At 34.2% G+C, this 14,372-nt stretch overlaps 1 protein-coding gene across 1 annotated transcript in view; it reads right to left on the bottom strand.

Moving 5' to 3' along the window:
- The window catches only part of LRP1B (LDL receptor related protein 1B), a 1,676,205-nt gene that overhangs the window by 986,588 nt on the left and 675,245 nt on the right, over positions 1–14,372 (bottom strand). The window contains exon 6 of the mRNA XM_068543688.1: positions 13,023–13,151. Coding sequence (XP_068399789.1) covers positions 13,023–13,151 — 129 coding nt within the window. The remainder of the gene's footprint in view (positions 1–13,022; positions 13,152–14,372) is intronic.

The following is a 14,372-nucleotide window of genomic DNA, read 5'->3' as shown; positions in this document are numbered from 1 at the left end:
CAGCATAAAAAAGAGTATTTTCTCTCCCAAACAGTTATAGAGATGTGTATAATCAGAACATGATTTTTTTCCTATCATGTTATATTAATCAGTGTCATAATTTTTAAAAACTGATTAGAAAACTGAGAATTAAAAGGAGAAGCTTGGAAACATGAACTATCTCATTTGACTAGATTCATAAAAATATCTCTTTAAATTCCAAGCCACTATAACCATATCCTTGCAAACATATCCTTCTCCTCTCATAGTCAAGAATATACTAAAAATGTTTTTATATACTTATAATAATATGATTTTGACAGCTAGTTGGTGTTAAATAAATGTTTTCAGAGTGAATAAAACTAATTTTTACAGCTTCATTTAAACTCCCTATTCTTCCATTCAATTCTAAGAATATTAATTCAGCTAGTTTCACTTTAAGTAATTGGAATTGTGGATTCAGATAATTAAAAATAAATATAAGCCTAATAAATATTTATGTACATAATAAATGTATCTATATCACATATACACATAGAAAAATATGTATTATCTATACTGTGTTCTGATTTCCCCTAATTAATTCTGTAATTGTGAGCAATTATCTCCAGTGAATGAAGTTAGGTAGGTGCACCTCAATATCTGTTATTTCAAAGATGAGAAAAAAAGAATGAGGTTCAATTGTTTAAAAGGTTAAATGATAACTTCCATGTAAAGTATATAAAATGAAGAGCAGACTAAAACATGGGAAAAAGGAAAATTGTTATCTGTACAGCCCAAAGAATTGGTTTTCAACCAATACAAACTTAAAATAACTTAAAGAATAATTTAAACAATTTTATTTTTAGTTTATCATATACAAATGTATAAAGTCTTTAATAATAAGGAAAATATGATGAAGTTAGAAATGAGAAGAATGATAACAACTTGTAGCAAAAAATTACGCAAACCCTCATAGGAAGTGAAGTGTAACTATGCAACAAAAATGAAGAGCAATCTGTATAAAGAGACTAAATGAACTATGCAACAAAAATGAAGAGCAATCTGTATAAAGAGACTAAATTTTAAAAAAAAGAAAACTTCTAAAATTATGCAATGAACAAAAAAAGTTGAATGTGAAATACTAGGAGGAAATTATCATTTAAAAAAGAGAAAAAAAGCATTATTCAAATAATATAATAAATTATAGACCAAAGTCAACTAAACCAAACTGAAAATGTGAATAAAGTTAACCATATAAGTGAAAAATGATACAGGGCTGAAATATTTTCATTTCCAAAACATATATGGCCAAATTTCTTTCTCCATTTTCCTCAACTATTTTGTCAATGGAAAAATCTCTTTACTGAACTGAATGATACTTAGAATAAGTACATGCTGTGTCACATGTCAGAGGAAACTATTTTATCAGATTTTACAAAAGAAAAAGTAAAATATGAATCAAATGTGGAAACATTAAAATGCATTAAGAACAGTTTTCACCTAAGCAAGAAAATGTAATTACTACAACTAGACTGTAATTTTTCTTAGCACTACCTTTTATTGTCACAATGCATTTATACTAAACTCTTAATTGACTGGATGAAAATGCTTTATTGTATTTTTTATTTTATTTTTTAGAATTTATAGCTCTAAGGTATTCAACTAGTATCTGAAGGGGACCAGCAGGACAGTCTGTCTTCAAGAAAGATATAACTAACAGAAAAACTGATATACATATATATACATCTCTCTCTATATATAAAAGTCTATATTTTTAAAGTCAGGTTTGGTACCTTTCATAAAACATGTATAGTAACATTGAGTTCCAAAGAATGGTTAGATACATCTTTCTATGATTGAATGTTTGAGTCCCCTAAATTCATATGTTGAAATCCTAACCCCCAAAGATGACAGTGTTGGGAGGTGACAGTTGGGAGGTGCTTAGGTCCCAAAGCTGGAACCCTTATGAATGAGATAAGTCCCTTATAAAAGAGGCTCTAGAGAGATCCCTAGCACCCTCTGCCATGTGAAAATACAATATGTCTGCACCCCAGAAGACAGCCCTCACCAGGCCATGCTCGCACTCTGATCTCAGACTTCCAGCCTCTAGAGAAATAAATTTCTGTTATCTGTAAGTTACCCAGTCTGTGGTATTTTGTTACAGCAGCACAAATGTACAAAAACATATCTGTTTAATAGAGTTAAAAGTTCCTTAATGATGATGACATTTGATTTCAGCTTTGCCTTGATGGAAGAACAGGAATTGGACATGCAGAGGTTTAAAAAAAAAAAAAAAAAAGTTGAAGAAGCAAAAAAGGAAGTCAGGTGAAGCAAACAGCTTTGACAAAAGCACAGATGTGGGAAAGACTAAGATGTGTTGGGAAGATACTAACCTCAGTTCTTCAGTTTCTGAGGGTACAGCATGCATTAGTGGTGAAAGTACTTCATCATGATAATGACAATAGCAAACTTTTTGAACATATTTTAGGAGCTAGCTTCATCTTTATCAGTTTATTGTATACTCACAACATCTCTAAGAATCAGGTGCTAATATTATCCACATTTTATAGGTAAGAAAACGAAGTTATTTAGAGTTTAAGTAACTTGCTTAAGATCACAAAGCTACTAAGTAAAAAGAACTAGATTCAAACTCACATAGAGCTTGCAGTAGCTGAGAAAGTAGGTTGAGAAAACATTGCACAGGTCATTCAATGTCAAGATGATAAACTTATTTTTAATTTGGGGTGCAATGGAAAGTCAATATAAATTTTAGAAAGAGTATAACGAGCAAAAATATCTTGAAGATCAACTGGGAAATGATACACAGAATAGGATATGCGTGAGTAGAATATAGTAGGATAGATATATTTTCCATTTAATTTCTAAAATTGTTTTTGCTTTTACTTTTAAAGTGGTGTAATATAATTCAAATCAGATGGGAAGGTAGTATGTAAAAGCCTTGTTTATACACTGCCTTGGTGGTAGTATTCTGGAGTGAGGTTGGAAAGGAGTTAGGTAAAAAGGAAAAGGTATTTCTGTTCTCCTTTATATTGGTGCAATACAGAAAGAAAGAATGACCATGTGTGCTGACATTTCTATTGGAAGCAGGGGCCAGTGGAGAAAGGTAAGCCCCAGAGAATCCACAGAGGTTCAGGAACACATTAAATTTCACACATATAAATCGAGAAAGGTATTTATCTTTTTAATTATAAAGAAGGTAACCCAAGGTTATTAGTAAAAAAAAAAAAAACAAAAACAAAACTTGTAGACACAGGTATTGAATATCTGGATTACTGAACAGGGAAATGCTATTTTAATTTCTCAGAAAATAGGTAGAAGAACCTAAAATGGGTGGTATTGTGTTCCTACATAGAGATGGGGTGATGTAATAAAGTCGAAGTTTTAAACTGTAGTGACTGTTTTACGTAGATAATAAGGGACATGGGGTCAAGGATTCTGTGGAAATGTGAGATTTGGGTGATAGGGAGGAACAGGAAAAAAAGCAGAGTCGGTTTTACGAGAAGATGATGGGTTTAGTGCTGGCATATTAGGTCAGTGTTGTCTTTTGTAATCTTGTCTTGGGCATTGTAAAAACTCACTCAGGTAAACTACCGATCAACCTGAATTACAGACTTTAAAACAATGTAACCTTTTTGTTATTTGGATGTTATTAGTGAAATACCGCTACCTTCATTTAGAGGATATTTCAATGTGAAACGTGATGATTGAGAAGCAATGAAATACGTTGTTTTGCAGGAATAAGGATCATTTTCTGAAAAACAGTTAAAGCCAATAACATCGTGCCACACACACACACTAAGAGAGGTTCTCATTTTGCAAATCAACAGCTCTCACAACTTCCCTGTTTCTTAAAGAGTCGATCCACCAGATCAAGGAAGTATTATATTTCCCCTACTAACTGGAAGGTCTTACTTGGCACATGGTAAGTGGTCAATAAATGAATGACACATGAAGGGCTGTTTGAATATGGATTCGCCAATGTTTTTAAAGATATTTTACTGATTTTTTAAGTTTAAGAATGATAGTGTATTTCAAAGAAATAAAGAATGATAGTGTATTTCAATAAGTAAAATGACAAAAATAATGCATTGTGATTTTTAATCAGGAAAATGAAATAAATTTAATTATACCAAATTTAATTAATTAAAGTATAAATTTAATTAAATTGAAGGGTTATTTTGGTAAATCTCAAAATCTCAGAGTATGATTCATTCAAATTTTAGATTACTGAATTAATATTAAAATTAGCAGATAATCCAGGGATGGTCAATTCACATTAGTTACTGAGAGGTGGCCTATGGCTACTTTTGAATCTCCTAATCACCTTTCTAATTGTGGCAAACAGAAACTTCTTTAGCTATAGAAGCACATTTTTCCCAATTCAGACATGTCCCTTTGATTTATAAATTGGTAATGACTGAGTTTAATAAGTAATAGATATTGGCTCATTTAAAAATTGCTTTACACTTATACTAGGTACCTAGAATAGTCAAATTCACAGAGTCAGAAAGTACACCCATAGATGCCACGGGCGGGGGGGTGCAGGGGTGCGGAGGGGGAATGGGGAGTTAGTGTTTAATGGGGACAGAGTTTCAGTTTAGGAAGGTGAAAAACTGGGGGGATGGATGATGGTGAGAGTTGCACAACAATGTGAATGTACTTAGTGCCACTGAAATGTACAGTTAAATATGGTTAAAATACTATGTTTTAGATTATGTGACTTTTACCACAATAAAAAACAACATTAACAAAATTGCTTTAAAAATATTTCCAGTTTGAAAGCATGGGCCCTTTAAAAAGCCACTTTTGTCTCCTAAAAAGAAAATACTGTCTCAGTGTTTGCATATTTATTTATACATTTAACAAAGATTTATTGAGCATGACTAGCTTCATGAAAGGTAAAGCATTGGTAGTAACGTGGATGCAGGCTGTTCTTTAGAGAAACTAGTCCAATTCAGAACATATTTAAAAGTTTGAAATAAAGGGTTTGAGAAAAAGAATGGATTCAAGGGAGACTCCAGTATTTTGGCTTGGACAATTGGGTGAATGGGGTCACAGTAACCAAGATGGCCATCACTGGAGAAAGCATTATTAGGGGAGAGAATCAAGAGCTTGGGACACATAGAATTTGATATTTCCATTAAATTTCCAAATGGAGATGGTAAGTTGGATCTCAATATTCAAGTGAATCTGGTGTTCAACAAAGCGCTCAGGGCTGGTGATAAAAACTGGCAAATCTCAGTCTCCAGATGTTTAATAAAACCATGGAAGAGGATGTGTTTTTAAAGTCATGATACAGGGTGAGAGCACTTAGGAAATCAATTAAAGAAGAGAAGATGTCCAATGGACTGAACACTGAGTCATGCTGAAAATACTGACAAAATGAGGATTATGCAGCAAAATAAACTGAGGGGGAAAAGACTGCCCAGTAAGGTAAGAGGAGAACTCCAAGAATACACTCTTTAAAAGGGAAAGTATTCAAGGAGGAGACAGGATAAGTTGTGTGCTAAGGACTGATAATTGAGTAATTAAGCAACCAGAGGTCACTGGTAACCTTGATAACAGAAGTTTAAGTAAGTGATAAGAAGGTAAGACCCACTGAAGGAGGAGGAGAAAATAGAGACAACACACTGAGTTTTTCTATAATGGGAAAAGAAAAATGGAGTGGTAGCTGGAGAGAAATATAGTTTTAAAGGAGGTTGTTTTGCAGCCTCTTTACTACATCCTTGTATACTGATGGAAATGATCCAGGAGAAAAGAATATCTTGATGATTCAAGGAATAAAGAAGACAACTGTCTGAGTCTAACTCTTGTACAGGTGAGAGAAGGTGATACTGATGCACAAAGGCCGGGATTGGCCTTAGATAGGAACAAAGTCAGTTTGTTCTTCAATTCAAATAAGAGAAGGATGAAGTGATTAGTTCTAGATTCAGATAGATTGGTAGATGTAGTTCAGGATGAGAAAGTTCTCTTTTGACTGCGTCTATTTTCTCAGGGGAATATGAAACAAGACCATCATCTTAGAATAAGGAGGAAGGAGGTAGACATCTAAAAATTCATTATCTAGAGGTGGAAAAGGGAAAGGTCATTTAATCTATTTCACTGTTTTCTGACAGGGCTGCCAACGGATGTAAATAGATAACCTATATTTAAGATCACACTCTTCTACTTTGCTATTAAAAAAACAGACTAGTTCTAAATACTCAATGGTGATTATATACCAAACGTTTAGCTACTTTACTAGATATATATCCCTTGTAATTTGATGGTATGTTGTTCTAAACTTCTAAAGTCTGTTAAGATATAATTTGTCTAATAACTTGGCAAGTATTATCTTTCATGGAAAGCAAAGATGGAGGCTGTGTGAATCCTAGTGTGAAGAAGAAATGCTCACACACATTTAAAAATGCATTCAATACAACGGATTTTCTCTTCTCAGGACTAAAATGACGTTAAGCAGCTTGAATAGGCAGAATATGCAGAATATTTGTCATCAAAGTCAAGGGCAAATATGAACTCTGGGGGAAGAGTGCTCAAGAGACATTCTCTAACTGCTGTTATTACATTGTTGACTGCAACTGATACAGGGGATGCCTTGAAAACTCTCTGAAAAAAAAATTTCTCCCTTATTAGAAAAAAAAATTTTTTTTTTCTGTCAGGTTTTAAGCTTAGGTTTTCTGAGGATTTCGATAGCGCTATACTTACACTTTTCTCAAACAAAACAATAGAAAAATTATATATCCATGTGTAATCTTAAAATTAAACCACTTGTAATTTCTATGAATTTAAATGTGCCTCATTTCTTTTTGTTTTTCATTATATTTGTCCAATTTTAAGACAAGGAAAGGGAGTTAATTGTAGAACATGACATGATCTATTACATATTTTATATTGAGGATTTAAATATTAGTTCAATCAATAGCTATTCTATAAAAAAAATACAATAATAGAAATTTGTACTTATATATTGTGTCATTTGTGAAAACAAAGTTTACTGATTGTCAAATCTAGAGCCCATAAATGTCGCCATGTAATTCTTAATATCCAAACAAAGATATCAGCAGCTAGATTGCAGCTAAGATGTTAAGTGGTAAAGAAAATGGAAGACATGCATTTTTTCTGTGTCTAATATTTTTTTAGACTATGGGTAAATCAAAGGTGTCATGACACATAAAACACATGACAGGTAAGACTGTTATCAATCTTGCAAATTTGTTGCTGGAAACAAGATTTAAGATATCAAGAAAGGTGTTAGACTGTGAAACTGATGTCCTCCAGGAAACAAAAAATCAAAAACTTAAAAAAAAAAATTTAAAAAGCCAGCAAAAGCAGACATAGAATATTCATGAGGAGTTTTATACCTCAATACTGGCAAACTCATTAACAGTCGTGTGGGTAGAAAAAGAAAGTGTGACGCTTAATTTGGGTAATGGAAATTCCATCAGAAATCCTTGCCTTGCCCTGTCATGGAATGTGAATTCCAACTGAGTAAAGGGCCAGGGAAGATATAGGGTAGGAGTACTCTAAAAAATAGAAAAATACTTTCAATGGCCAGGCCACGTTATCAAAGGGAGTTGTGAAGCTCTAGTATTTGTACAGAATAGAGGCTTAGGATATACTGCCTGAATGCAGGTGGTGTCGCTTATTCTCCAGCTATATTTGCACAGCAAATACGTACTCGGACTGCATGTTTGTCTGAGGAGGGACTGGTTGAGGGGGCACATTTATGGAGATTATGCAGAGCTCCCCAGCCAATTTTGATGCCTCTACTACAGCAAAGGCAGCTTGAACCCTAAATAACATGATGAAACTGGCAAAAACAAAACAAACAAAAAAACCCAAAAAACAACCATTACCCTTTGAATCCCTTCCAGCCTTTTGACTTTCCTTTTTTTGACCCTCAATATCCCAATACCCTTATTCTGCTTCCTGAATGTTTAGGAAATTGCTTAAAGCATCCAACAAGCATTTACCCAGCACATACTCTGTTCCAGGCACTGAGCTACTTCTCTGTCACTTACCACTTACCATAGTGTACATCATTTCCTCCATGCATATGTGACTGAGTAAAAAACGACAAATCTGGATTTCTATGCTGGTGCTTGTCTACTAGGCTTGCTCCTAGCTCAGAGCTCCTCATACACCATCATGTCATCAAGTGTCATTCACAGTTATGCCTCAACGAAATGACAAACTGTGCAGGAACTAGACCTTTGGACTATCTAAAAATAGTAAAAACTCTAAATAGTGAATCTTCACGTTGTCAAGACATGATCACATATCATTCTGTGGGAAGCCATTCTTAGCCAGATGGTAGACTGAAACAGATCTGATCCATAGTTTCTTAAGTAATCAAGGTCACTAAGACTTAATATGTTACTCTTCCTATGAACACTTAAATTTTAATATGGAGTGTTTCTTTTAACAAGAAAAAAAAAAAGGCAATTATACTTTAATAACTGAATTCCAAGCATCACAAGTGGCTGATGAGTATGATACTCTGAGCAGGGGCTCTTCCCTTTCCTCTCCCTTTTTCTTTTTTTTTTTGTTTTTTTTTTTTTTTTTAATTCCCAGGCTTGTCCCTTTTTATACAAGTACCAGCCTATTCTATTCTCCCCATGAGCAGAGCCAGCCTTGACAGAAAACCATGGATGATTCCTCCAACCTTCCAAAAGGAAATTTTAAACTATTTATTAGTAGATGATAATAGAGATTAGAAGTAGGAGGCTTTAAATTGTGGCAAAGAAAGTGAGTATTATGAAAACACTCTCTAACACCGTTTGGAGGTGTGCTTCTATGGATTACACAGGGATTACAATTTGTATTTCTTACAACTAAGAGTCCCACCGCCTAAAAAGTCTCCCCTTACCCTCGCCCAAATCAGTGAACAGCAAAGCATAAGCTGTAATAGAATCTCAAAGTTATTTAATGGACTCTCTTCTCTCACTACTCTGGTTGCTCTATGGCAAAAAGGTGTACTCTCTCTCACATGGTACCATTTAATGTGGTGACTCAACAATGATGAGCATAGAATTATCTAGTGCTCTTTATTTTGCTACTGTTTTGATGCAATCAATAGAGGCCTATAGGTTCCATAGAACTGAATGTTGGGGTAAATGCCTACCTTCAGCAAGTGGCTAGGACACTGAAAAGTATAGTCCAAGGAGCCTGAATTTATCAGTTCATTCAAAGTTGCCAACAGTTCATAAATTAAACACACTTAGCTATTATTTTCACTCTCACAGGTTCAGCATGAGCCCACAGTCAACCCTGGGTGCCCACATTTAACACATACTTCTATAACAAAATCAGTCTAAATCAGTTAAAAGAAAGTAAGCTAAATTAAAAAACAAACGAAAAAACTTTTCATTTTCAGATTTGATGCCATTATTAGAACTCTAATTTCGAAAAATGTAAAAATATACAGGATGCTTTACTGGATACCTATCGATGCTTGACAGTTACTTTAAAACATCTTTTTTCAAATGACATGTCCTAACATTTAATTCAAAAATGACTAGTTTTTAACATGTGTCCCATTCCAAAGTTATGAACAATCCATCATGACATTCACATTCTAGCATGCTTCCTACTACACAGTAATATCAAGTATGCATAAAGTTATTTGTTTTTTTTTTTTACATATACTGAGAGCTCTGTAGATTTCCTTCCATTTGGAAATCACCTATTTTGATGTCACATGGATAGGACTAGATTACCTTTGAAATTTTCCCAACTTTGAAACACTTGATTCTATATTTCAGTAGTCAGGGGAATCGTACTAAGTGTAGAAAAGAAAAGAATTTGTCTGTACTACATGAATTATCAAGAATGAAAAGGCCTCCTGCCTAACATTAATCTCTTCTCCCAACTGCCACAGGGCCTAAAATCCCCTCCCCCTACTAGAGGTATTTCCTAAAGGTGCTCTTAGGGCTTATGAATTTTACTTCGATTTGGTCATTATACTACAAAAGAGGGATAATCAATTAACTTAAATTCATTTTCCTATTTACTATCAATTGTCACATTGAAAATAAGATCCCACAGGCAAGCTTTGGGGTGACTAGTTGGGGAGTGACCATGATATTATTTTGTGCTGAACTAGTTCATCACCTTATAAGCAGCTTCCCAGCCAACTGACTCTGCCACCCTCTGCCTTCACATAAAAGGCTACCTTTCCTAGGAACTTTTATTTTCCCATCTATTATCTAGTAAGGCCTTTGCAGAACTTTCCTCTTGTGTGCTGTTCTAGCTGTCCACTGTATCCTCTGGGTCTGATATATTTATGTTGCATTTTCTGTCTAAAGTCTAGGGATATTTTACAAACATCTACTGTTTGGGGTCAGCCCATTCTAACCTTTCCCTAATTTCACACAATCCCAGCTTCTGGAATCCCTTGAACTCTGGCTTTACTTGGAGGGAAAGTCAGGTTCCAGAATCCAGTAGGGTAAAATTTTAAAGGAAGAAAAACAGAGGTGCTAATCTAAGCAGCCAGGTAATGGAAAAGAGGAAAGTCAAAGCCCGAAGACAAATGGGGTTTACTTTATAACTTCTTCCTAGCACCCTTCAGTCACAGCAATACCATAGTAAATAAAATTGCCACAGAAAAATTTAAAGCTGATGTATTAAATGGAATTTTAATACATTTAATCTAATGGAAGCAAAAAAATCCTCCTGTACATTTGTTACAAATATGAGAAAACTAAAGCAAAACTGATCGTTTTTCTTTTGAATTATACAGATGCATTGTTCAAATATCTATGTGACCTTTAGAACTAGTCAGTATATGTTATAGACTTGTACTCATTTACTATATTACTCATTTTCCTAAAACTACAAACCACAGGAACGTTCCCATGAAAACTGTGTATTGTTCTAACTATGTACGCCAATATTGTCATCAAGCCAACCACTAGAGGTGAAGGCATTTACGTATGTATTCCATGATCAATGCTAGAGTCATCAAATCATGTACCATCCCTCTTTGACTACATTCAAAGATGCAGCACTATATCATGTACCATCCCTCTTTGACTACATTCTCTTTCTGTCAGAGACCCTTCTGTGTAGAAAGAGGGGAAGTGCTTCTTTGTATAGGGTTTATTACATTACACCCTCCCTGTGTATTCACAGCAATATTGTGGGATCAATAGAAGAAATTGCAAAGAAAAAGCCTTCCACTTCTTTAGCCCGTTGATATATTAAATCAGAACTCTCAGCGGTGGAAAAAAAGAGGAACACATAACTTGACCTAATTTTTCTAGAGGATTGCCCCTGAAAAATAAATAGGGCTTCATAAACCAAGTCAGCAATTGAAAACAATAAACAAAGAAGTAAAAGAGCTCCTTTCTTGGTAATTTTCTATACAAATATGTTTTGTAAATAATTAAACATACCATCTCAGAGAAATAGTTGAAATTATAACATGAGGTTACGATGTAAAGGGAAACAGCAGCAGCTTGCAGAGCAAATCCAATGCTTTGCTCAATTTGGTTTCAGGAAAGAGAATCCCCTCCCATGCCTAATTTTCCAATTGCTAATAAAAGGGAGTAGGGGACATTCATTAATTTATCAAAACTTCATAATTTGAAAATGCAGGAAATGAAACCAGATTTGGAGGAAGTGAGAAGATGCCAGATGGAATACCATGTATAATATCTTCCTATATTATTCCCAAACTAATTCAGTTGACACACACACACAAAAACAACAAAAAATTAGTGTTATCCTATCATTACCAGCACCTCAAGGCTATTTCATTAGCAAATGAACAATATTTACTGAGGGTGTCCTAAGACTGAACACTATGCAGAAACAGTAGGCTTTATTTGCAGATAAGAGGTAAAGGGAAGGCAGTTTTGAAACATGAAATTCAAATACTTGAGAGTGGAACACTCATTGTAGTAATCTTAATTAGAAAGAAAAATAAATTCCTTCTTTTTCCTTCCTTCCTTCATTCCTCCCTCCCTCCCTCCTTCCTTCCCTCAATCTCCCTCTCCCTTCCACAAATATTCACTGAGTACCTATATGTTCCAGGCAATGGTCAGAACTGAGCATATAACAGCAAACAAAACTGACAAGTTCTGTACTTTCATAATATTATTATGAAATAATTTATTATTAATTCTTATATTATTCTGGGTAAATTATTTATAATTTACAAATTATAATTTACAAATTATAATTTGCTTATATTATTCTGGGTAAATCTGATGGTAAACAAATACATAAATATGTTCATTTCAAATGGTAGTGCTATAAAGAAAACTAAAAAATCATGTAGTGATAGAATAGGTATGAATAATAAGTATAGTTGGGAAATAAAACTGTGATGGACAGAGTACACACCCTTAAATAGAATGGTCAGGGAAGGTCATTCTGAATGTTGACATTCTAGCCAAGACTTGAATGATAAGAATGTGACTATCACAGGGAAAAGCATTGCAGGCAGATCAAACGCAAGTGAAAAGACCTCAAGAGCAAAGTGGCTGAAGGACAAGGAAACCAGTATGGCTGGGGTGTGATAAAAGGAGAAGTAGTAGGAGATGAGATGGAAAGGTAAATGGTACTAGTCCATTAGCCCTCAGAGGCCCTGTGAGAAGTTTGGGTTTTTATTCTCAACATGAGGGAAAACTATTGGGAGATTTTAAGCAAAATAACGACATGGTCTGGTTTATATTCTAGCAGATAACTTGAACTATTATGTGAAATATGAATTTTAGAGGGAAAGCAGAGGCTCACAGAAACCAGTGAGGAAGCTATTATACAGTCCAGGAGAGAGACGGGTAATTCAAATCAATTAATCCATTTCTTTTGAACAGGTTTTTGTTCATTAGAAACTTCCTGTAATGGAAGGAGTTTTGTAGTGATCAGTGACAACTAAAAGAACTTCTCTGGCTTTCTAAGTACGGACCATTTCCTTAAAATGAAGAAAAAATCTATTTCTTCAAAGTCCATATTGCTCTACTATATACATTTCTAATGAAAAGAACTGCAAATAGGAAATAAATTCTGGAAGGACCAAAAATTAGATAACTTACCATTTTTGGCTTTGCAGGATCTGTTGTCTGGCTGCATTATGTAGCCCTCCACGCAACTACAAGCATAGGATCCATACGTATTTATGCAGGTCTGGCTGCATGTACCATAAACAGCACATTCATCTTGATCTAAAAGGCAAATTAACATCATTTCTAAGCAGATTTATTGTTGGGCATTTTTTTTCTCCCTGAAGAAAACATTTTTTCCAAACTTTGGAAATAGGCTATTAAAAAAAAAAAAAAAAAAAAAAAAGCGAGAAAGAGCCAACTCCAATACATCTTTTCAAAACCACACTAACTGAACATAAAATTCAGTGTCGTTTTAAGTTACGGAGATACAAGATCGAGCTTAACACCAAATCTTTTACTTTAAAAGATAATTTATTTGCATTTTTGATGCGTAGGCTAAAAGTCCTTGGATATGTGCGCAAAGGTATAAAATGCACTCCAATGAATATTTGCTGAAGAGTTCTAGTGTTTATGACACTGGCTTTTTCAGGATTTTGACAAAGAATTAGTCTGGCAACACGATTTTCAATGAACAGATTAAATAAAAGTTCTGAGCTAAGCAATGTAAACCACCCTCACTAAATCAAAAGGAGGAAACTATTAAGTACTCGTTGCAAACAGAAATTTTATCTTAATTAATTTTTATTTTAATATCTATGGCCCTCCTCCTATTTCTTCCCTACTTCCACTCGCAATACTTTTTTCCTCCAGCATCTTGTTCAAATCTCTGTAAGCAGCAGGCACTTAATGATTCTTAACCAACCGGGCAAATTAAAAAAAAAAACTCTGCCAGCTAATAATTTAGACAAATTTGTATTCAGTCTGTCCTGTGTACCAAGCACTATACTAATCCCTGAAGAAACCAAAATTTATAAAACATGATTTCAACCTCTAGGTGAAACAAGCCAAGTGATATAGAATTTCATTTCTATGCATTTCCTTATAATAGAGTCATACTCTAGTTATAATAGAAACACAGAGAAGTAAATGAACCTGCTTGGAATTGGAGGGAAAATGTGAAGGCTGCATATTGAGTGAGTTTAAAGGATGATTTAGATTTCCTCAGACTAAATAAAAAGGGATCAGATGGAAAGAGGTGTTCTAGTTAAACAAAACAGCATGTGAAAAGCCATTGGGATGGCACAGTAGGGATTTCAAAGAAGTATAAGGAGTCAGGTGGAGTAAGGGTGTATAAGAGGAAATGGTAAGAGATGATATTGGGAAAATCGCTTTGGGATGGGATAATGAAGTTATTTGTATGCTAAACTAAAGTGCTGTACATTATACATAGGCACTGGGAAAGCATTAATTAGATGAGCTTTATGATCAACTTTGTATTTT

Source organism: Eschrichtius robustus, chromosome 5 (assembly GCF_028021215.1).
Source record: "Eschrichtius robustus isolate mEscRob2 chromosome 5, mEscRob2.pri, whole genome shotgun sequence".
NCBI classification, from domain to species: Eukaryota; Metazoa; Chordata; class Mammalia; order Artiodactyla; family Eschrichtiidae; genus Eschrichtius; species Eschrichtius robustus.
Note: the sequence above shows the minus strand (reverse complement) of the source record. Positions and strands in the feature narration are given on the sequence as shown.